General features: G+C 39.1%; 1 protein-coding gene across 4 annotated transcripts; it reads right to left on the bottom strand.

Moving 5' to 3' along the window:
• Window positions 1–224: 224 nt before the first annotated feature.
• Window positions 225–25,141, bottom strand: ARSK (arylsulfatase family member K). Of its 4 annotated transcripts, XM_037372710.1 has the most exons (10): window positions 24,884–24,968; window positions 23,795–24,061; window positions 22,922–23,018; window positions 18,843–18,972; window positions 16,665–16,824; window positions 10,089–10,371; window positions 6,434–6,605; window positions 4,768–4,992; window positions 1,584–1,808; window positions 225–1,497 (listed from the first exon to the last, which is right to left on the bottom strand). In XM_037372710.1, exons 4-10 carry the CDS (start codon window positions 18,919–18,921, stop codon window positions 1,223–1,225), a joined length of 1,419 nt encoding a protein of 472 aa, XP_037228607.1. In that variant the 5' UTR covers window positions 18,922–18,972; window positions 22,922–23,018; window positions 23,795–24,061; window positions 24,884–24,968; the 3' UTR covers window positions 225–1,222. The 4 variants fall into 4 exon arrangements, with proteins under 4 accessions (XP_037228607.1, XP_037228608.1, XP_037228606.1 ...); XM_037372711.1 differs by lacking the exon at window positions 23,795–24,061 and having other exon boundaries at window positions 24,884–24,967; XM_037372709.1 differs by lacking the exon at window positions 24,884–24,968 and having other exon boundaries at window positions 23,795–24,823.
• Between the last annotated feature and the right edge of the window lie 3 nt (window positions 25,142–25,144).

The raw sequence follows: 25,144 nt of genomic DNA, 5'->3' as shown, positions 1-25,144 counted from the left end.
GGAGTGCTTAGCTGTCAGAAAACACAAGTATTTTTCAAGTTTATTTTTACTAGCTTACTGCTACTGGTGAGCACTTCATTACAGATTCTAGAAAGCATTCACGCAGGAAGTATAATGTCATCCTGAGTTGTTACTATAGCAGCAACAACTGTGATCAAGAATAAGTAAACCTAAGTGCGGCTACAATTATGTTTTTCTTAAGCAGAAGAGTTACCAGCTAAATCTTCCATCTTCAAAAACTGCTTTTTTTTTTTTTTTGGTCACATCCCTCAAAAAATGTCAAATAGTATTTTTATGTTAACTTTTTCTCCAAGCTTCAGTTTTGTCTCCTCTGTGTACATTTCAGGTTCCAGTTCTCCACGCACTGATGCACATTAAAACATATGCCTGCAGAATCTCACTGCATAATGGAGATTTATTCAAGAAGCTTTCATCTTATGCTATGTGAATCAGACTATTACTTATCGTCAGAGGGGTTTGTTTGTTTTGTGGGTTTTTTTAATTTCTGACAGTGACCAGATTCCTCTTCACCTGCACATATGTTCAACTAGTAGCCTATGCATATTATGAAATTTATTTGAACAGCAAGGAGTGATAAGTACCAGATCCAAAAGCAAGAGATAGAAAGCCAATCTTGAAAAGATGGGAGTCAACCACATATGAAACAGGAATGCTGACACAGTAAATACTCGAATAAACTGCATCCATATTCAGACCAGCACTAGCTGTTAACTTTCTGATTATATTTTAACCACTATAGCTTCTCGAAGGTGGATGAATGTGTATTCATTGTAGACTTAAAATCTGCCTTGATGGAAAGTTGGCTCCAGCACATTCCACTGTAATTGGTATCCGACTCCACTAAATTTTATAATCCTTGCTTTAGTCTGTCCTTAGAAATGAAAATTTGTGGTGAGTTCTAATGCTTAATACTCTGCATTTTTGCAACCAGGTAAATATTCCATACATGCAATTAGTACTTAAGTACTATCCTTCCTACATACACTTAAGTGTTACAGAACTGTAGTATCTAAAAATCTAGATTTGTTGCGCTGGCTAGTTACATAAAATGCTTTTGGCTTTCTCACACAAAGCAGTAATTGTTTGGGCATCTTTGCTGTCAATAGCTTATATAAGAATAACTGTAATACTTGAAATATAGCATAATATTACAAATGCAGAATGTTTTCATATCATTAGTTATATAAAATCTAGGTGGTTTTTATTTACTTTGACTAAGCCACTTGTCAATTGCATTCTCATATTTTTTTGGTTCCTTTAACCAGTCTTGATGCCACCTAAGGTTGGCAATAACATTTGAGTAATTCTGGCCCAAACTTTGTTTCCAACTGATAAACTGTCTTTTGTTATACTCCTTAACAGAAGAAGAAACATTTGGATAGTTTACTATTGAGCGAAGTAGTGTGTCCAAGGAATGTACAATTATTGGGAATTTTACGGCAACATTTGTTAGCTCATCTGGATCAGCAGTAAGGTCTGGAACAAAGAAAAAGTCAGTTAAAAGCCAATTTGCATTTAAGTAAATCAATTCAGTCAGTTAGAACATAGAGGTTGTAACATACCAAACAGTTGTGGAAGTACTGAATGGCCATCTGAGTACGCGATATATTTCCATTTGCCAGTTCGAAGCATGTACATGGAAGAATTGACATTGCATCCGTGGTACTCGCTCAGCACCCATGAGGGCCGAAGCCCTCTGGCTGACGCTTCATTTTCAGCCTTTCCACGTAGCAGCGGTGTAAGCGAATATCCACTGAGGTTCTGTGGCACAGGAATTCTTGCTACCTCTGAGCAAAGATATACAAAGTCAAAACGCTACTGCAGTTAACTGTGATTGAAAAACCCTAATGTAATGCTACAGATGTCTGAACATAAATTCTATTTCATTAATAAAACAAACATTTGTAATTATTCTTCTTGTAGAACACAGGAACCAAACATACGTAAATATTAAGAAAAACCTTAAGGAACTTTCCAAAGTGAGCTACCCACTATCTTGATCAAAAGCACTATCAGCTATGTCTAAGTCAATCTTTAACAGATGTTTTTAACTTTTTAACAGTTATTAACTGATCATAATAGCCTCCAGTGATAGGTGGTGCTTTTTTGTTATTTTTAATCATTTTACACCCTTCCCTCCTGCTCTGACCATATCAGGCAGGAGAAAGAGATGTCATACCATGAAAGGACCCTAAAAGCTCCATATCCAACATAGCCTAACCATTCATTTCTTTGGTAATAATGGTGCTAAGCACCTGTCTAGCATCCTTTATCAGTGAGTTACAAAATACTTTACGAAAGGTGGCCTTTATAAGTTATCACCTATAACTGGTGGGGAAACCGAGCAACACGTGGCCACTTGCTTCTCTGGCAGGGCTGGAGATAAAGATGGTATCAGAGGTGGTATCAATACAGTGCACATATGGAAAAACTGGATGACTCTATAGCTTGCTAGATGGCCCCTAGAAGATGCTGTAACTTGAATAAGCTTCCTTCATATCAACTTAAAAACATCTCTGGCTTCCAAAGATCAGATCAGTATTAAGAAGCTGCAAAGACTCTCAGAGACATTCTGAAAAACACGGATGAGAATCCCAAGCCTGTTAGCTAAACTCTGTTGTGTCTGGAAAATGGGGTATGACAGTAATGATGTTTTAAATCACCCTACTGAACATAGCATGTAGTCATCTAAATTCAACACTTTCCATTTCACAGAGCACCGTGGTAGTATTTTATCTTCTGTGCTATGCCAAGTGGTGATACTCAGATATATAAACTGCCCACAGGTGACTTTTCCCTTCATCAGCACATACCTTCCTTTTTCTCCTCTGCTTCTATAGCATATATACCTGTCAATAATCTGTAGTTCTTCCTCTAGTAAATAAAAAGGCCAGCATTTGACTAAGCACTAGGAAGACCTGTAACATGTAAACCCAGTAGCTTCTGGCATGTGGGCTAAAAACTTGAAAAAATACATATGATATTTGAACAAATGAAAAAGGGATGCAGGCCTTCCTCTTCTGTCATCCGAAACCAGTAACGCTATTCATTGCAGTAACTGCATTTACATGTGAAGAATGCTCCAGGCTGGCTGGCACCTTCAGTAGTTCCTGCTTTCCAACAGAGATCCAAAGGTACCTCCGTACAGACCAACAAAGCTAGTGCTGTCTGGAGGAAAGGTTATGCTACAACCTGTCAAAAAATCCTGGCTGAATTACCTGTATCACCCAGATTCTGCTGGAATCAAAACTTCTGTACCACACTCACTATAGGGTGCACTGAATGCTGAAGTCAATAAAGAAGGAAGTATTGAGCAAAACATTTAGACGGCGCCTTAAAAGAGATTATTGCCCTGAGACAACTGAAAGCAAAGGGATTAAATTTATCACAAAAAAAGACTTGAAATCTATTTCCTCACTAGTCAGCAGCAGCATGCAGCCTGAAGAGATAATAGTTGACAGAGATGATTCTTCATGTTTTCACATTTATCTTGAGCTAAGTGCCTTTTTTGACATTCAGATTACAGGAGAGGGGAACTGCCAGAACAGAAGGAAAGGACTTAAAAGTTCTGGGAAGAAAAAAAGAAGGAGGAAAAGAACAAGAAGGAAGGATGTTAAACCATCTGACCAATTATATTACTTGGGGAAAAGGCACAAAGAAGAAAAAAAGATATTTTTAACTCTTTACATATGATACCAGAACTTACTGAAGAACCACATCTAACACAGATGACTACATATATAAAAGATTTGATATCAGAATTTGGAAGAGAAAGCTACTCAGTTTATAGCCTGTTTTCAACTGCTTCAGAAGTTTTGAGAGGAGAGAGGCAGATAAATATCGTTTGTGTAGAAAATCAACTTAAAACAGTACAGAAAATGATTTTTCATTGGCTTTTACTGCTAGAAGTACCATTTTACCTACTGCCCCACGATCTCTCAGGCAACTGCCGTATACACATGACACTTTTTGAAGGGCAAGCTTTGCAGACTGCCTTGAAAAGAACATTTTTCTAGCCTAAAAGATCCCAGATAAAGCCTCAAATAGTGAATTCACCTAATGTTTAGATCTAGTGAGATTCATGTCTTGCATGATTTATCACAAGTAACTGTTCAAAAATTCACTCTTAAAAGTAATTTCCATCTGTAAGTAATTCATTGTCAGTTCTTTTTATTTGATTTTTCTGCCCCATAACAAATATTTCCATATCCAAGAAAGTAAGAATGGATATCCATTATCATAAACTATTACACTTGCCCTTTCTATACAAAGCTTTTATCACATTTTTTCCACATGACCCTTCATAAAGGATATTCCTTTGATAAGATAATGAACCTGCTATCCTTTCAGGTTTAATCTCATCTCTGGATGCATTTACACTGTAATTTCTACAGTAAACCATCAGGTATAAAGACTAGCAGGGATTATTAATATCTAAAGCAGAAGTGACTGTTACAAAAAAAAAGGTGATAAAACAAAAATAATCCTATAAATAATCATTCACTGTAATTGTGTTGATGACAGTTAACAGTAGTAAGGAACATCATCAGCTCCTTTATTTAATTTTGACATCATATTTTTGCATTTTGTATTAAGTCCATATGTATGCTCCACAGATAAATTATCTCCTTTTGTGTTGCTACATTGCCTCACAAAAAGGAGATATAATTCTGATTATAATACAAATGCATGGTAATAATAGTAACTGGGGAGGGGGGGAAAATCACGTGAAATGACTTGACTCACCAAGCATAGTTGGATATATATCCACAAGAGATACCACATTTGGTATTTGCTGCTGTTCTTTTATGCCTGGCCCCATAACTAGAAGAGGAACATGCGAACTTCCTTCATACATGCTCATTTTATAGAACTGCCGGTGTTCCATGGCAAGTTCTCCATGATCTGCAGTGAATATAACAACTGTTTCTTTAAGTAGCCCAGTATCTCCCAGAGCTGAAATAATCTCACCTGCAACAAGAAAGATATTGAAAAGGATATGTTCAAAATAATCCTTTCAATTTCAGTACCTGCAAAGCAGCATGAAACACTGAGAAATCCTAGTCAGAGGGTTGGAAGCTCCTCTCTCTGCCACAGAGGGCAAAGCCCAAAGTGTTCAGGCCCAGAGTAACACACAGTTGTCAATGAGTTGCAAGGGTCTGGCTCCCAAGGAAGTGTGGAGGGTAACAACCACAAAAATTTCAAAAAGCAAGGATGTACCACAGGACAAGCTCCATTTCTGCTATTGTCACTTTTGGTTAATTTCTAGCATAACTAGTAATAGTTATTAAAACAGCAGTAAAATAGGTCATGAGAAGTTCTGACATTTAGGGTGAAGCACTCTTGACGTATCCACCTTTTATATAACCAGTGGAAGTTTCTCCTTCCTGTGCCAACATACCCACAGAAGCCCTTTGCATACGCGTTTGTGCAACACAGACAGGGCCAAGATCAATGAAGTTGGTAATTAGGCAAAGCACTTACACATCTTTAACATTAAAACACTAAGATGGTTCTTGCTTAACAGACATTAAAAACTTAAAATACATTACCAAATTAAACTGCAGTGCAGCTACCTGGGAATACCTTAATTTCCTAAAACTGTCAGGCTCGTGTTGATCTCTTTTCTTTCATAAAATGTGGAAGAGTAGATGTGTGTCTTTTAAATTACTTCTAACATTGCTAAAATATTAGCTTATTTATTCATTAATTTTGTATTAGAATACAAGGAAATTCTTGTTCTTTCATGGCCACTTCTCAAATTAAGAAATAAGATACTGTAAATGAAGACCGATTTGCATTGTAACTTTTATGTATGTAGACCTTACTGCAAACTAGGAAGAATTCGGAATGCCTAATTAATTCTTCTTTTTTCTTCTAACTTTTTATAATTTGCCGCTAAAGGTGACGTCAAAGGTAACCTTATTGTTTAGTCTATGTGTAATAGCTGTCATCCAGTCTATGCATTTGAAAAAATCTCCAAGGAAACTGCTTATGCCCTAAAATGTATCTTTCCTTCCAGCTCTGCTTTGCTGGTCTGTCCCCTTCACAACTGTTTCCATTATTTGAGTTAGAACTTAATCAAAGAGTATTCTGCTTCTTTTGTATATGAGCCAAGTAATGTTTTACTGGGCTTTTACAGGGCCTCTGACTGGTGGTTGTGATTACTTTTCAGAGTGCTCTGTCTCCTTGCAACAGCCTTAAAAGCTATCCAATTATTTATCATATAGACTGGTAAGCAACAGTCATGTGACTTAGTCCCAGATCTGAATTGTGGTTCCCCCCCTGCCCTGCTACACTGCCCGCCCCCCCCCCCCCCCCCCCCCCCCGCCACCACCAAGAAAGCCCCTATAAGCATTTTTGTAAAAAATTCAGCACAAGAAAACCCACCGTATAATGAAACATTACCTACCCAGCATGGCATCTGTCTCTGCACACATAGCATAATAAAATGCTCTAATATTTCTCACTTCTTGCTTTGTAAACTCTCCTGTGCAATTCTTGGTGTAAGACGAGTAATAGTCTACTGGATGCATCTCTGAAAAAGAAGACCATCTGGGTATTTTAATAGCTTCATAAGTTACCTAAAAATGAGAGGAAATTTACATTACTTCAGCAACTAAATTAAAGAATTTTTAAAAGAATGGATTTAATTTACAACTTTTTAGCATAAATTCAGAGCAATCAATTTGTTGTCCAGGAAACACCAGCTGCTTACATGTTACATGGTGCTGCTACCTCCTCAATACTTCCCCTCTGCTTCCCCAGGTATCAAGTGATTTTAAAAGAAAGCTTTGAATTCTGCTAGAAACTAAGGTTAGGGGCCAAAAATATATGCTTTACCAGCCGATGTCTTTCTTTAAGACAGACACTGCAGAACAATCTTCTAGAACTGTACTCTAGAGAAAATACAGAAATACTGGCATAGTGTCTCATCAAAGTAGGATAACTACAAAGCATATGTACAAAAAATAATGGGAGCTTAAGTGAACTTACAGAACAACATGGAAATTCACTTAAATTTGGGAAGGTCTGCAGGACAGTGGATGACAAGTCTTGACATCTTGATAAAAACAATTCAGTACATTAGTCCAATTTTCTAATACTTTTTTATTTGTTTCTACAGATGTCAATCCATTTAGTTATAATGCAGTGTAAGATCAGTTTGAAACTAAAAAGTGGGAACCAAACAATTACAAATAATGCTGGATTTCTATATTCAAACTGTGCAGTCACAGACATTGTGTGCTGCAGTACCAGCTTTAGAGCCTCAAAGTCTGACATACATTTAGCCTAGGCAGTCATACTTGTAAGTGCGTGCTGTATTTAACAGAGTTAATTACTCCTATATTGTGGACTTAAAGCACAAATTATCACAAAGCAGAGAAGATGTAATCTCAGTATGGACAACTTCAGTTTATTAAATAATAAAACCACACCTCTGAAAATCTTCTCTAACAAACAGAGGCGAGGCCTACATTATGGCACAGGAACTCTGGTGCCTGTCCAGCACCTTCCCAGGGCTGCAGCCACAGCTCCACACCTGAGCTGGCCCCAAACGTGTAGCGCTGGCTCCTGATAAAATACCCAAGATGAAATACTGTCCAAGGGCCTCCACGCGGCACAAAAGCAATCAGGCCAAAGCTGCCCCTGGAAGCATTACATCCCTGTTTATTGGTGTAGCAATTTAAGTGTCAAACCCTGCTGAACCCCATTTGGTTTTGCCCCATGTGTGGCATGGATGACTGAGAGCTGTCTAGGGAGCTACTAGCATAGTGTCTGTCTCTTGAGCACATGCTAACATCATGTTGACCACCAGAGCTGTTACAGCCATGTGTTCTAGTACCCATAAAGTTCCACTTCCCATGACAGTCAATACTCTTTCTTACCTAGCACACATATTAAGTCATAGAATCATTTAGGTTGGAAAAGACCTTTAAGATCACCAAATCCAACCATTAACCCAGCACTGCCAAGCCGACTGCTAAGCCATGTCCCCAAACGCCACATCTACATGTCCTTCAAATACCTCCAGGGATGGTAACTCCACCACCTCCCTGGCCAGCCTGTTCCACTGCCTAACAACCCTTTCAGTGAAGACGTTTTTTCTTAATATCCAGTCTAAACCTCCCCTGGTGCAAGTTCAGGCTGTTTCCTCTCCTATCATCTGTTACTTCAGAGAGACCAACATCTAAACAGCTGTTAAGACACCAAGAGTTGTAAGTGCCCACAGGGATAAAACCTGGCTTTGTAATAGACAGACAGACATACCAAAACATAAATTTCTTTTAGGCCCTATAGAAAATAGGCTGCAAGAAGAAATAATGGAAAACAGAATAATAGCAGACAACTGCTTCAGTCATCTCCTGATTGCTGAAGGTCCTTGGCTAAATAAACTCACATTTTAGACTTCTCAAAGGGTATTTATTAGTTGCTTAAGATATAATGGGAGCAAAGAGTGTCTCTCTCCATCCATCGTTTGTCAGAAGACTGAACTCTATTCTATAGGACTACAACCTAGTTTGAAGGATTCACAAAGTCATAATGCCTTTGTCTGTCTGTTGTATTTCATAGCTAGGAAAGAAGCCACACGTCCTGAAAAAGTGCCAGTTTGTGCAAAATAGAGGGGACCATCTGCTTAGTTTAGCAACACAGGGTTTCATAAACATACCGAGTTGATACTCCGTTCTGTATAAGCTCCCTAGTAAACACAATTTAAGTCAAGTTCATCTTTGCACTCAAACTTCTTCATGAGATTGAGCTCTGGCATTTTCAAAGACTGCTCCTTCCATGGCCAAAACACAGATACATCCCAGAAGAATCAGCCAATGGTCAATAAATGGTAATATGTGGGTCACACAACTGAGTATGTATGTATATGTAGTGGTGAAAGGACCTCAGCAATAACTGCATTAAGGATGACAACAATTTTGTCAGAGATGTTATAACTTTGTCTGTGACTTGATGGAAGGTATCCCCACTTCCCAAGACATGTCTAACCCAGCTGTTAGCACCTAGCAAGTTTTCCTGAATACCCAAGCTAGAACTTGCTTTTTACAAATGAAGGGTTTTTCCCTCATGCTCTTCCTCTCCCCACAAACTTCTCACCATTTCTAGAACCCACAACCCTCACTATTACAAAGAAACTCAGATCTCTCAAACTTGATTTGTATATCCTTTTTTCTAAGTCTTTCCATTTTTATTGCACCTAGATAAAGAGATTTTGCAGTTCCCCATCAGAAAAGGCCATGAGTTATATAAATTGTGTATGTTTTTTTCTGAAGAAAGCATAAAGTCTTTTCAAACCTAATTCTCAGTTCTTCAGCTGCAGAGACTTTTAATGCTTTTATGCAGGGAAAGCTATTGTAACCCATTTATATTTTTTTATATATATATATATATATATAATAAGATAATGGCACCTGGAGAGCACACAAGACAGCAAAAAAATATTTTCTTCTTCTCTGGAATGGAGTGCTATCTGTCAACTTTCCACATACTGGAATAGGATGGGATTTTATGCACTCTATTTCAATGGAATTTTACTGCACTCTAAAAACACTGAAAAGCTACAGCAGCATGGAAAGAAGTTAGCAGAAAAGAGACTTATGTTGCCTCATGTCAATTACATACTTATTACAATACATACATACCTATTACAAAAGAAAATAACTCAGACAGAATGATTACATATAGCATAATTTATAACAAGCAGAATACAGAATGTTGTGACCAATGAACTTCAGACCATTGCTGAAAAAAAATTACAGCTAAGTGTAGCAACAATTTCATCCTCCGTTTAACGTATTTCTAGCCATTAAATTTTAAATTTCTTTATTGACTCAGTGACTACTGCTAACAAGCCCTTTCCTATAACAAGGAGAAATTCTTCATTTCTGTTTGCTTACCCTTAAATCAGAAATCTACCATCCCATCCAAGTACTTTTTTACTGTGTACCGAAATATCAAAACTGAGTCTGACTTGAAAAATCATGTAAGGAATAAAATACTATTCATAGTAAGTACTGTTATAAATAAATGTATATTTAAATTTCATTTTCACATACCTTTTCAAGCCAATAGGGAGATGTTAAAAATGTAGAGGATCCAAAATTTTCTCCTGCATAGGGTGATGGATATGGGTGTGGCAAATTTAGTCCCAAGTAAAGAACAAATGGTTGAGTAAAGTTAATGGCCTCTTCCTTTATCCATTTCACTGCTTTATCAGTATTCTGCCAATCTGCTTCCATCACTCTCACATGCTTCCTGTCACCAGTAAGCTTTACCATGGGTCTCCCTTCTTGCCGCAGCAGGAAGTCAACATCTCTAGTCCAAGCTTCCACACGGTTACTGAAAATATATACACAAGATACATAATCAGTGGAAAAAGTTTCCTTCAGTTTTCCTCCAAGTCAAAAGAGTTAAGAATTCCTGAAGAACTTCCTCTATACTTGTAGCTGCAATCTATTTGTAATTCCTACATAAAGAGTTGTTATTCAACTGATCAGTATCTATTGTGCATCTACTTTATACTCTGACCTTGAGCCATTTTTTTCTGCTTCTGAATCTTCTTTCATATTAATTATAACCTCATGCCAGAATGGTTCTCCTCACATCTACAAAATAATATTTAGAAATAGCACTCCATCTTGTTGAGCCGGCTCCCTATTCTGGCATGGGTTCAACCCTATTTATCTGGTAAAGAGGGCCTTAGATTTTTGTTACTTGAAAAAGTCCCATGGGAAATAACTTGCCTGGAGAGGCTCCTTTAGAGGCAACATATTTTCTTGGATTGTACTATTACAACATTTTTAAACACTATCACTTATGACAAAAATCGTTCGATTTATTCTGTGCAATTGCTGTTGATACAATGGATAAATGCTATAAAGAAAAGGGAATAATATAGAAGGGTATAGAAAAAGCAAGAAGAGAAAAAAAAAAGGCAACACTTTAATGATAAAATATTTTTGGAACAGATTTTCTATTATCATGGCAACTGTTGCCTCTCCAAAACACTGAGAAATCTGAGCTGCAGATGTCCTTGTTTCTTTGCCAGAGCGAATGACACCACAACTGCTGCTGTACACAAGTGTTGGGGAGAAACAGCTCATTTAAGACCTTGACTAATCTCCCTTTTGTTCATGGCAATTCCAATATAATCAAAGAAATAATAAAAGAAAATACGAAACTGTTCAAGGTTTGATTATGTACTTTCATCAAAATGCATCATTTCTATTGTTTAAAGAGCATCTAACCAGTTTTGTCATCACAGGAATTTTACCAGTCTGCTTTTAACCTCCAGAAGAACTCTTCTGAATTATCTGTAACAACAATTTTTTTAATTGTTTTAACTCCTGGTTTAGGCTCACACTTTCAAGGTAAACAAGCTTACACAATTTACTTAAAACAAGTTAAGGTAGGTAGATGGCCTATAAAGAAACCACGTATCATAAATACTAATATGAAATTATGGTAAAGGAGGGTGTGTGTGGGGGTGTCGGTGCATCAAATTGCATCTAATATCATAATACTGACATATACAGAAGTTGTCATGTAAGCCACAGACCACTCTATCCAATCACAATGAGGTTAGGATCAAGTAAAATAAACTAAACTAAAATCCCCAAAACTCAACCCCTCCCAACCCCAAAATATCTGCTTCAGACCCTTTCACATTCCAGAGCAATAAAGGAGGTGTTTTGACACACCCATGAGGAAAACTAAACATCAGGCAGAAGAGGAGAAAAAGATATGCCAAAATATGAATCTTCAAAAAGCCAGGCAGAAAGTTGAAAAGGGGGGCAATAAAGATTCAAATCTTTGTTAAAAGAGCAAAGACTTGACAGATATTTATTCAAAAGCTTTAGAAATTAAATTAAATTTCCAACACTTTCAATGGAAATGAAGGGGGGGGTTACATCTCCTTTGCTAGTGGACAGTACTCCAGTGATTCTAACAAGCATACAATGGAAAAAAAGCCACTAAGTAAAGGACGGGAATATAACAATGCAACACTGAAGATGAACTACCACCATTATTAACCCAAGTGAAAATAAATACATGGGAGTCAATAACTACATCTATTTTAAATTTTAAGTGAGGACAGCCACCAACATTCAAAAGCACACATGGAGTTTTTCTGACAGTAAGCAGGGGCTTTGTGTACTCAACAGTCCAGAGGGTGAAGATCCAGCTCTTTCTGTTAGTATGCTTTGTATGCACTTCCTAGGAGCCCTCTTCCTCACACCTCATTAATTCACAGCTATGAATAATTATCTTATGAGTAAGTCACATTCAAATGGATACCTAGTATATTTCACTACATATCTGTATATTTAAGATATGTGAACTTCTCTAGTTACAAAGATGATGTGAGTTAGCAATGTGCCATTTGCAATAGGTTAGGACAAAACAATCCATTTATGTCAAACATGTTGCAGGAGAAAAGCTAACAATTACTCTTTTATTAGGTAAATACGGGATCAGGGAGCAGTGGTGGTTTTGTCATTTAAAGACAACACAGGTGGAAGAAAAGTTTCTAAAGAGGTAATACTGCCTGCTGAACCTTGTGCTAATTGAACTCTTGTATGTCCCTTTGCTAGGCTCCTTTTTAACAAGAAATTAAATCAGCAGGACATTTTAATTATCACCACAATAAACAGGAACCTTTGTCATAACTGTTCTTCACTATTTTTAGATTAAGTGGCTTTTTAGGGTTTTTAAATGACTACACAGATGCCATGCTAGGAATGAGATGTAAATTTTTCTTTGACTGAGGAACTCTATTTGGCATTTCCATTTTTTGAATTAAAACCAGTGTAAACTGCTGTTTCCAAATTCCTCTTGTGCAGGTATAGAAAGGCTGACTAACCGCGTTTTATTTTTGTTTATTCTCAAATACTACCCGCATTTATTCAACTTAACAATAAGGGCTTGATCCTGTTAAGTACAGATCTAAAACTCTCACTGAAGGGAAAAATGGTATAAAAGATTTGCACCAGGTGGAAATGTAGGAAAAAGGCCTAGGAGAAAAGATAATTAAAAACTGCAACACCACAGTACTTTTCTGTTACCTTTGAAGTGCCTAAGAATTCAGCCTCACATTAAAGTAGATGAATCTACACATGGCAGAACAAGAAAAATCAGAGTACACAATTTTAACTGCACTGATACTGGTGCTGCTACAGTTTTGCAAAACCCTGAATTGATTAATTACTTCTCATCTGTGGAGATGTTACAAAAATACTTACAATGGTATCGACAGAACCACTGAAATATGAGAGTACCAGACAAAGTAACTATGAGAGCAAGGTGAAAGCAGTGGTGTGCATCCATAGGCAAGAATGTGAATGATACCAGCGAACAGGTCAGTACGGGAGAAGGGGCTGTCCGCGCTCAGATCACCATACAGATGACTTGTCAGTAGCATCCTCATAGAAGGAAGGCAACCAGGTCATTGCACACTGTGTGCCATTCCTCTCCAACAGAAAACCAGAATACAGTAAGATAGCTACAATACGGAAACAAAAAGGCTTTTTGCCTAATGTTTCTGAAGACTGAAGTAAGCAAGATTTCAAGGCACAGCATCACACCACAGTAACTTTTCACTCCGAAAGAGTGTAAAATACCTATGCAAAATAACATTTCATCATTGCCAATCAACAGAAAACTAGGAAAGACCTCATCAAATGACATCCCTTGCCCTACCACATGCCAGCAATCCTGTTCAGAACACAAATCCTAGTATTTGTAAGTTGAAAGAGTTTACCAACTTAGAAAGTTAAGTAACATAAAAATTACATTCCTGTTCTATACAGTCTTACATTAAGGTTTATTTTGTGTTCATTCCTGCACTAAAATTTGAGAACTACGGACTATCTGTTCAGCTTTGCTCTCCCCATGTGAAGGCCTTTGTACTGAAGCCAGGATTCACCAATGGCCTTCAGCTCAGGCAAATGAAAGCAAGGCTTCTGCAATCCAGACATTTATATGCAACCAACCTTTTCTTTAGCGCCAACTTGGTGTTCCACTTATCATATGAACAGCCAGGAACTTCTGGAATTACTTAGAGCTGCTCTTCTTTAAACCTAGAGTGACACTGGATTAGAGATAAACAGATTGCAATGTTATAAAACATTTCTTCCATCTCAGTTAAAGGGCAGGGTGAGTGCATACTATATACCATTTAGATAACCCAAAATTTTCCCTGCACAAAAGTGATTCAGAAGAAAAGTGTAAGAGTCTGAATAATACTGCAGATAATTTACATTTTTCAGAGTAATTTACTGAAAATCTATTCTAGAAATGCTTCAGAATGATGCACTCACAGAATTATTCATGTCTTGCTTCATTACATAGCACAAAATCTGACCTTTTGCTTTCTCAAAGAATGGTCTGTTACTGGCACTTCACAGGATGCTGTTAAGACTCAGCTCTTTTGAAAAGCATGAATGCCTGAGGCAGTCACAACGTAACATCTCTACATTACAACACCACCACCATCTCTAAGCATTCACCTTAATATTCAGTTGTCTTGCCAGAGAGAAAGTTTTCCCAGCATTCATATAAGCAAGCACAAAGAATCACGGTAATACTATAGCAGATGACTTTTTAGTACATTGTGTAAGTACTGTTTCTGACAGGAAAAACCCAAAAAGTCTTAAGAATAATGCAGTCTTCAGAAAAAAAAAAATCAAACCAAAAGACTAGAGGTCAAACACCCATCTGTTTCTAGCTAAATGCCAAGTTACTAAGAAAAGCTGCAGACACCTACAAGAGAGAAACGTCAGTAGTACATACATAAATATGTACACTGTCTGGTAAAGTAAGTAAACATGAAGTTTTTGCTGTAAGTCTGCATTTGAATAATCTTTTACTTCCGACATAGAACTGGTATAGAGAAAGTGAAAAAAGCTTTCTTATTTTTGTCAGTCTTAAACTGATTATTACTTTGGCCAGATTCTGAAGTGGATACTATTTATAAAGTATTTTGTAGATGAAAAGCAGTGTGTATGTGCAACACACTATTAACTATTAATGTGACCTTTCAGCTTCTGATGATCATTTTAGTGAGGGAAGCAAGGAAATTTTAAGTAACTCTGACCTGTTTAGTATCAAAGAAAAAACTGCTCTTTATTATAATATCAACCAAGGACATCATTATTAATCAGGGAGACCGTGCACCTTCATAAAAACCACACAGAAGTAAGACAGCGTATTTTGTCCCAACTGTCCAGACACATTATGCTTATTACTTTTTGAATATAATGCAGTTATGCTCTGAACTCTAAATTGCTGTAATTTAAGTATTTTTTAAAAAAAGAAAGCTTTACAGCATAGGAAGTAGTCATACTGGGTTTGTGTGGCAAGGTTTTGGTAGCGGGGTGGGGACTACAGGGGTGGCTTCTGTGAAGAGGTGTCAGAAGCTTCCCCCATGTCCAATGGAGCCGATGCCAGCCAGCTCCAAGATGGACCCGCCGCTGGACAAGACCAAGCCCATCACCAACAGCGCTCGCGCCTCTGGGATGAAATATTTAAGAAGGGGGGAAAAATGCACAACTGCAACCAGAGAGGAGTGAGAACACACGAGAGGAACAATTTTGCAGACACCAAGGTCTGCTGGACCAGTCTGTTCCTGAAGAGTCCCACAGAAGGAACCCATGCTGGAGCAGTTTGTGAAGAACCGCAGCCTGTGGGAATGACTCATGTTACAGAAGTTTGTGGAGGACTGTATCCCATGGGAGGGACACCACACTGGCGCAGGAGAAGAGCATGAGGAGTCCTCCCTCTGAGGAAGAAGGAGTGGCAGAAACAATGTGTGATGAACTGACCGCAGTCTCCATTCCCTGTTTCCCTGTGCTGCTGGCAGAGAGGAGGGAGAGAAAATCAGGAGTGAAGTGGAGCCCAGGAAGAAGGGAGGGATGGAAGAAAGGTGTTTTTAAGATTTGATTTTATTTCTTGTTGCCCTGCTCTGACTTCTAATTAGCAATAAATTAATTTCTCCAAGTTGAGTCCATTTTGCCCATTATGGTAATTGGTGGGTAATCTCTCCCTGTCCTTATCTCGACCCATGACCCTCTCATCATATTTTCTCTCTCACGTGCAGTTAGGAGGGGAGGGATAGAGTGGCTTGGTGGGCACCTGGCATCCAGACAGGGTCAACCCACCACAACAGCACAAATCTATAAAAACAGCAAAGGCCTTCAAAAGAAAACAAAAAGCCCACATCATGCTTTGTGATGGTAGATTTAATATTTGAGTATTATCAAATTTTTCCTTGTTCTGCTTTTCCTACACTGCTAGTATAATCAAGCCACAAAGTCTCAAGGCAAGGCAAAAATGGTTTATGAATTTCACTTAGCGAGCAAGACCAACAATCAAAAATAACTTTAATTCATGTTGGGCAAAAACACAGTCTTGATATCCACCTTCCAGCTACAGGTAAAAGACAAAGTGCATCTGTATGGGATATGCTTGCTTCTGCAAAAACTTGCAAGACAGACCCCTGCTAGGTTCCTAACACAATTTCTTTTACAGTAAAGCTAATACCGTTCCGATCAGAGACAGAAATCACTTGCCAGACTGTTACATAGTTTGTTGACTCCTGTCTATTTCATAGCAGGAGAATCTTATCTGATTACCTTACTGAATGATGTCCAGAAGTATAGTCCAACTTCCCATACTTCTGTGTGCGGTAGCCATGCTTCCCCATGAGATCCATCCACGTTACATAATCTGGATCTAGACCTTTGAAGTTATTCCAAGATTCTGTTAAATGAGTGAAAAGACCACTCCACATAGCTGTGGGAAGAAAAAGAAAGAAAAAAAAATACATTTTTTTGACAAGTAATTGGTACTTCCTATCTAAATGTAAGCTGAATATTCTTGAGATGAGATCAATCCTCTTGTTATTTTAGAGGTAAAAGTTCCTCATTGTGGTTCAATAGAGCAGGGAATACAAGGTATTACTCTTCCAAATCTTATTTTCATCATCAATATGAGTAACAACATTTACTAAAATAACCCCCAGAACTGCAGAAGAAGGTCCCATCTCTTCAGGCACTATGCAATCATTAAATCAGGGTTTTCTGTAGATCAGGAAATAATCTTACTGATTGCAGAAAGAAAACAGCATGGTAGTACAGATCCTGCTGAAACAGTCATTATTTACATGTGTTCCAGAGTATTATCTCCCCTTATTCTGGTTAGATTAAAATTTAAAATTAGGTATGTTTTGGAGAGAATTACAGTATATTATTTTCATAAATACTATATGCCCTCAGTTTTACCCTCAGTTTCAGATAATCTGTTTCACTACCAGCTGCAGAAACAAAGTGAGATTATTAAAGAAGAGGACAAGAAGAAATGAAATGAAGGGAAGAGTTGCAAAGGAACTAAATGGCAAGTTTTTATTAGTGAATTCCTGTGTTTCTTTGCAGCTTGTTGAGAATTGTTCACTCTTCCCAATGCTAATTTAGAGTCTAAAGGAGTCCTAAGCTGAAACTAAGCTGTTCTATAAGTAGTGGAAATATCCTGTAAGCACAAACAACATGTCAATCCTAACGCCTATGCCATGTGAATACTCCTACCTTTCCCACCTCAAAGTCCTCCTTCCCACCATCTCTTCTAGTATCATCCCCGACACCTCCACAATAGATGTACCTTCAGTTCTTGCAGGTCTCCAAGCTACTGGTTAAACAAGAGATGTCCCACTGGTTTGGAGCTACACTTGTGATGACTGACCAGTGGTCATGATGATGTTGATGGGCCACCTACATTGCTCAGTAGAGCTGATGAATTGTTGAATTCATCATGCAGTCTTTTCCTCACTGGGAAAACTAGACGCCTTTTTCACAAAACTTCCAAAAAATTAAATAACCTAACACAAAGTTATTGTTCTCGACAAGACTGGCTGAAAGACTCAAAAATCAAGAAAAAGAAAATAAGACTGATAGCATGTTCATGTAATCTCACTCACTCAAAATGTGACCTTGAGAAACAGAAAAGGGGACTAAGTTATCAATAAATGGAATACTAAACACTAACACTAAATTTGACAGCCTGTGCCTGCTGCAGTCAGGACAGGTCGCTTCTTCCAGTTTGTACTTGAGGGGAAGGGGGATCTGCCTTTCAGCTGTAGATGAAATCCATTTACATCAGCTCTGGAGGGTCTTCGCAACAACTGACAGGGCTAGTAAAGTTTTAAGATGTAACCTTTGATTCAAGAATATAGCTTCCTTCTAACTTCCCAGCAAATTCTGCAAATGTGAAATTGAACACAGGGCAGTGATTGCAGCAAAGTAAAGAAAAATACTGAAGTATTCAATTAAAGTTACTGAAGGATAAATTACATATTTAACAGAGTGGAATAAACATCACTGGCAGGCAGTGCTAGCAGCCACCAAGCTATTCAGCTGCTATTATTTAATACTTTTCCCCAAGAACAGGGAAGAGATTTGTTAACTTTGTATTGGGAAGGGAGAGTAGCGCAGCTTCAGCACTGTAGCAAACAAACTGATGATATCTCCACAAATGCTAAAGATTTAAAAAAATACTGAATCTTTAGTGGAGTCTACAAACAGCTTTGAGGCTGCACACAGCTGGAAAAAGAACAAAATAAAAAAAGGGAGGAAACATGAGAAACAAGAAAGAGAAACAGATCAAACATGCGAATACTATGTAAATACACACACAAACTAAAAAATTTACTGAAAAACAAAACAAATATACTGAAATTAAATCCTTTGACATTTCCCATCATTACCACACACTTAAATTGACACATGCAAGTATTTATCTGATGTTTTGCTCGGTCCTACCTGCGCGGGAAGGACAACAAATTGGAGAATTGGTATAGGCATTGAGAAAGACAGTGCCATATCTCTTCATAAAATTCATGAAAGGCAAATCCACAGTCAGATTTCCTGGATAAAATGTCAAGCGTCCATCCTGCAATCAGAGAAAAACAACACATAAACGGCATTAACCCAAACTATTGGCTGCATAGACATGTTACCTTGAATTTGTACTATTCCGATATAGCCAATTCTACTCGGGTATGGAAAACAGAAGCATTGAGAATATTTAATTAGATCAATAAAAAATGGATTACTTATGAAAAAGAGGAATGTAAAGGACAACTGGCCTTCTTCATAGTAAAACCACTTCCTTTCTATTGCTATACTAAGCTTCCCATGATGCATCCAACAGGGCTAGGTATGGTAAAAGATGAAAAGGAGTCAGTCTGAATCTTGATGCAGTTGGGTGCACTGGTATGTATTTCTATGAAACCACAACCAATCTCTCACCCTCATTCTTTTCCTCTTTTTAAAGGTTTATCCATACCACATCTCTGTGAACTTATTTATAACTACAGACTGGAAAAGTGATCTGCAAGCTGAAGGAAGGCTGTTCTCCCACTGAAATGCCATCTGCCATCGTTCCCTTTTGATGTTTTATTGATCCTTCATTTTACCTATTTCTTTAGCTTGAGTTTTTAACCAGTAACTTTAAAAAGATCCAAAATTTTGAATTGGTACGTTCAGTGTACAAAATTATGATGATGTGAAACCAGGTTTCATGTAGATTGCCCTGTTTCAGGTCACTGTCTTTTCCTGTTTCCTGTATGTATTTCCTTGGTCCAGTAAGACGCCTTGGCTTAGCTCCAGCCTTACAGGTTGGCTCTTTGGTGACAGTGAATCTGCACGGTTTAAATAGAACTCCCAATTAGAGACATTACTCAGATGCAGGCATCTGACTAACCCTGCCTGAGATCTGTGACAGAAGCACAAACACCTTAAAGCATGGGTAGCTTAGAAGTTGTGTTTTGCACAGCATTTAGTTTGCAAGTTAGGAAGGCCAGGACAATGCATCAAACGCTGGTTACAAATTCACCAGCTTCTCACTCATTTGTTCAAGAGACAATGTATAAACTACAACATCAGAATCTGTATAATAAATACCAGCATGCAAATACTTACCTCTAGTCCATATATGGGCAACAGACCATCCTACAAAGTTACTTTAAATTATTTTCATTAGGTGAAAACAGTTCCTATATGAGAAAACACAGCAAAACAGCCTCTATGTGATTGGGCTTGTAACCCTGCAGTAACTTTGTATCCCCATGCAGACTACCACCATCAGCAGCCTACAAAAACTGCTTTCCATGCCACACAATGCACAAGCCTAATTTGTCACAATGGGTTCTTGGTGTCTACTGAAGCCAACACTCATTATTACATGACATCAAGAACAAATGCACTGTGGCTTTTACTGTAATTTTTTGGTGAGAAATCTTGAAAACATTTATTTACTGAGATCTTATGTCTTCAACAGAAAATACTCAACTGAATGACCGCTTTGCTCCTGTTGAATCATAACCAAAAACCAGCAGATACAACCAACGTTGAATCATGGGAGTTACCTTCTCTTAACACTGAATAGGTAGTTTTAGTCAACTGATAAAAACTCCATGCTCGCTTCAGATGGAGACCTTGGACCATCAACTTCAAAATGTAAAGAACATGTACAGTCTCAAGGGATGCAGGACCAAGGCCTTACTACCTTCTGTGAAATTTCACCTTTAAATAGCAGTACCTTTGAAACAGGTACAAACGCTTCTCAGGCATCTTGAGTCACAGTGTAAACTCCAAAGGGTAACAGAAAATGCTATCAGCTTAGAACAAAAAGCAGGTAGATCAATGCATGACTTTTGAGAACTACTAGCCTTTAGAGTTTTCATGTAAGGAAATGCATTTTTGTAAAAGACTGTACTTGTTTTGAAAATAACTGTTTGAAACAAACACAGTGCTCTCCCCTATGAAACATTACACAAACTTACATAGAAAGGACAATTGGTTCTTTCTGTCTTCAGTTTTTCAAGAATGCAGATCAGACAACGTAAGACTTCATGTCAATTTCATACTATGCCTTTTCTGCACATCAGCAGATGTTTCGAATTTTCACTTTAGTTTTACTAGTTGAATTTTCCAGAATAATTTGTGAGAAGACAAAAAAAAACCAAGCCAAAACAAACCAACACCAAAAATAAGTGAGGGAAAACCTTAGTGCTTCCGTTACACATGCCCAGGGGTAGGCACTAATCATCCAAGTGAGAATTTAAAAAGAATACTCTACATAATCAGATTTTGCAAGGTTTCAGAAAGAACCCAGAAAACAGAGTTAAGCACAGCATAATTGTGCTCCACAGCTGGAATTAACATTACTGAAATATTTTAAGATTACAATTATTCTGTCATTGTTTAAAATATTTTAACTTTACAGCACGAGCACCTCATTACCTCACTAGCCACCTATCCATCGTTCGTGTACCAAGTCCACAGTCTGAGACTAACATTTTTTTCACTGTTTAGAGTTCCACCCAGGGAATGCATGCAGAAGGAAATAATTCCATTTGTTTTCTGGCACAAAAATTCTATTGGATAACATGGTGTTGTAGAGAGAAGCACTTCATTTGGCACCAGCAGAGCTAACTGTGGCATCCCTGCACTGCATTGCAGTGGACAACTATGCAGTAAACCAGGCCACTGGAGATCAGAACGTAACACAAAAACGACTACCTGATTTTGTACACTGCTGCAAATGGCAACTGGAACAGGCGTTCAGTAGGACAAACTGGATATAAACCTGTCATCTAATCTACAGTATGATCTTGAAAAGAACTTCGGGCTGAAAGTGCTCTTTAGAAAGTGACTGATGTGTCATCCTGTCAACAACGCATTTACTAGTTTCCCCAGCAAAGACACTATTTGTTTGAACAACTGGAGGCAAGAATTCATTCTTTTGACTGCAGACAGACAGGTGACATGTCTATTCAGTGAATGAAGTAAGCTTCTTTAACAGGATGAGAAGGTGAAACTCTACAACTGTTTCTGGAAATCTACTCTCTAAGAATTGGGTAGCATTTGCGGATATTGAAATATCCGAGGCAATACAATTATTCTGAGTAACACATGCAAGCACATTTCACCCAGGAACTTGAGCTGCACTGCAAGCAAAGCCTGTCTTCACTCAGTTAACTTCAAGTAGCAAATTAGGAGAAAAAAAAAGAAGTAGCACATTCTACCAGCAAGCCCTATGAGCCTCACAGTGCTTGATGTGACCCAACAGCAGAAAGCTGACTGTTTGAGCAAGAGGTCATTGCTCTGGAGGCCAAACACAGACCAGCATCACTGAGAAGAAAATTTTTGTCATGCTTGATGGAAGAGGTGCGAGTCTTTCACAGACAGCATCACCCACAACAAAGGCAGGCACACTTTGAAATGAAAGCCCATACCTTCTAACAGCCTGCAGGACCTTAAGCTTTTTTTCCCCAGAAAAACTGTTAGTATCAACAGTACCCAACTCTTCTTGTTCTCTACTAGTGATGTGATCAAAATGGTTAATCTATTTCTGCCTTCAAATCCGTCTCCTAAAAAACATACACAACACAATGATTCTTTTAACATAGTCTTCTTCAAATGCACTACACAAACACTACAGGCTTGTGTAGGAGTAGCTGGAAAGCTGCCCAGTGGAAAAGGACCTGGAGGTGTTAGTTGACAGCCAGCTGAACATCAGCCAGCAGTGTGCCCAGGTGGCCAAGAAGGCCAACAGCATCCTGGCTTGTGTCAGAAACAGTGTGGCTAGCAAGAAAAGGGAAGTGATCATCCCCCTGTACTCGGCACTGGTGAGGCTGCACCTCGAATCCTGTGTTGAGTTTTGAGCTCCTCACTGCAAGAGGGACATTGAGGGGCTGAAGCATGTCCAAAGAGGGGCAGCAGGGCTGGGGAAGAGGCTGGGGCACAAGCCCCATGGGGAGTGGCTGGGGGAACTGGGGGTGTTTAGTCTGGAGAGGAAGCGGCTCAGGGGGGACTTGATCGCTCTCTACACCTACCTGAAAGGAGGCTGCAGTAAGATGGCAGTCAGTCTCTTCTCCCAGATAACGAGCAACAGGACAAGAGGAAACGGCTTCAAGTCATGCCAGGGAAGGTCTAGATTGGATATTAGGAAAAATTTCATTGCTGAAAGGGTTATCAAGCATTGGAACAGGCTGTCTGGTGAGGTGGTGGAGTCATCATCCCTGGGGGTGTTTAAAAGACGTTTAGATGTGGCATTCAGGGACATGGTTTAGTGGCAGACCTGGCAGTCCTGAGTTAATGGTTGGACTTGATGATCTTAAAGGTCTTTTCCAACCTAAATGATTCTATGATTCTATAAATACTTTTCAGAAACAGCACCTTGTTCCTAATTGTTTTTGTAAGAAACACCCAGATGTCTGTGATGTTGTCTTTCATTTTTGTAAGGGCTACCTCACTAATCCCTGTAAGATAGAAGAATCTTCCTGGTTACAGGACAACATACAGAAGCTTTACTAACATTTGTCTGCTGCTGCTAGCATCTGGAGACAAACTGCCCATTGATGAACTCTCAGGACCTAAATTATTAAAAATTCAGCATTTTATTGGTAAATAATAGTTTTAATAAAAGCTGAAAATGTGGAGAAAAATTCTCATCTAAAAAACCACATATCACTTTGAAACATTAAGAGAGATGATAAGATTATATCCTCCAAATAAAATAAAAATAAACAAAGAATACAGTCAGAGAAAGAAAAGTAAATAAGGAACTACTGCTTTATCTTTGAAATCACAGCAAACATATTTTAAAAAAGGGTCTGAAGAAGGGTAACTGATGTTTACCAAGTACTTAGGAAGAATTCATCTCAAGAATAGCAGGCAGCAGGCAAGAGGTCAAGTGCTGCACTTACCTGTACAGTCAAGGATGGAATTCTGAGATGACTGGGAGTCAACTGTTGATTTCTCAACAGTGAATGAGAAGTGATGAGATGTGAAAGTCCCTGAAAGTAATACCGTGGAGCTTCTGTCTGATTTACCAGGAAGGAGAGATTAGACAAGGTGGAGAAACCAAGGCCTTCCATTTCGTCTGAGTAAACCCCTCATAAAAGCACTACCAGTATGCTGGGTGGGCAGATAGGAGCATGGTGAGAAAAGGGTGAAAAATGTGCTCTCTTTAGCTGTAAGCAAGGAAATACTTAGGACTTGTGAATGAAATAAAATATTTTCTACCTGTCTGGGAGTTAAAACAAGTATGTCAGTAAATCATGTAATAAAGCCATTAGAAATTTATAACAATGTACCTACTGTCTCTTTTATCCGCTTAGCTAGACACTCATCTGACAAGTTTATTGTAACATTTGTTATACCTCATAAAAGTCTGAGCAAGTCAATATATGATGCCCAACAGCTTAACTCATTCATTCCATCTGTGTTGACAGGAATTCTCCATCCCATCTGTTGCAGAGACCTAATTTAGGATTTACAATGGCTAGAATAATAGGGCTTAGTGACCCTCCTTTCCTTTTTGGTTTTCAAACCAACAGAAAAGTATTCATTTTACACGCCAGGTCTGTTGCATGAATTGCTGCCCTGCCTCACAGTGCTGTTGCCAGGCCCTATGTACCCAGCTGGCTGCGGGAACCACCTATGCAGAAGTACTGCCTATCATAACGCACCTGATGAAAACATGTAGCACGCTCCGGTGAGCACAGCCCAGTTTTATTTGGAATACAAGAGTTACTTGCGTCTCAGCGACACGGGAGACCTGCAGTCATTGTCCCAAGCAAGGCCTCCACCCCGTGGAGGTAATGGAGAATAAAAGCCACCCCTGTTTTCGCAGGCCAGCGGGTGTAGCCTGGGTAAAGCCACGGAAACTCCTCGCAGCCACATACTCGGAGGTGCCGGCCACGCCAGGACCTGCGCGACGTCCCCACCGAGGCAGTCCCCGCCGCCCGCCCCCCCTCACCCACGCGGCGACCCGGCCCCGCGCCCGTACTCACCAGGGAGTCGCAGGCCACCAGCACCACGTTGGGCCGGGGCTGGGCGTTGGGCCGGGGCTGGGCGCCGGGCCGCGGCCTCGACCCTACCCAGGGCGCGGCGCCCATAAGGAGCAGCGCCAGCCCTAGCGGCCCGCCGCCTCGCATGGTGCCCGCGCTGTGACCCGCCTCTTCGGAGAAAGGGCAGCGACAGCCCCTACAGCCGATTCTGCCGATGGGGCCCCGGTCGCTTCCCTCAGCGCCGTGGACTACGGCGCCCAGCGT

Source organism: Falco rusticolus, chromosome Z (assembly GCF_015220075.1).
Source record: "Falco rusticolus isolate bFalRus1 chromosome Z, bFalRus1.pri, whole genome shotgun sequence".
Taxonomy (NCBI): Eukaryota; Metazoa; Chordata; class Aves; order Falconiformes; family Falconidae; genus Falco; species Falco rusticolus.
This window is presented reverse-complemented; position numbering and strand designations above follow the sequence as displayed.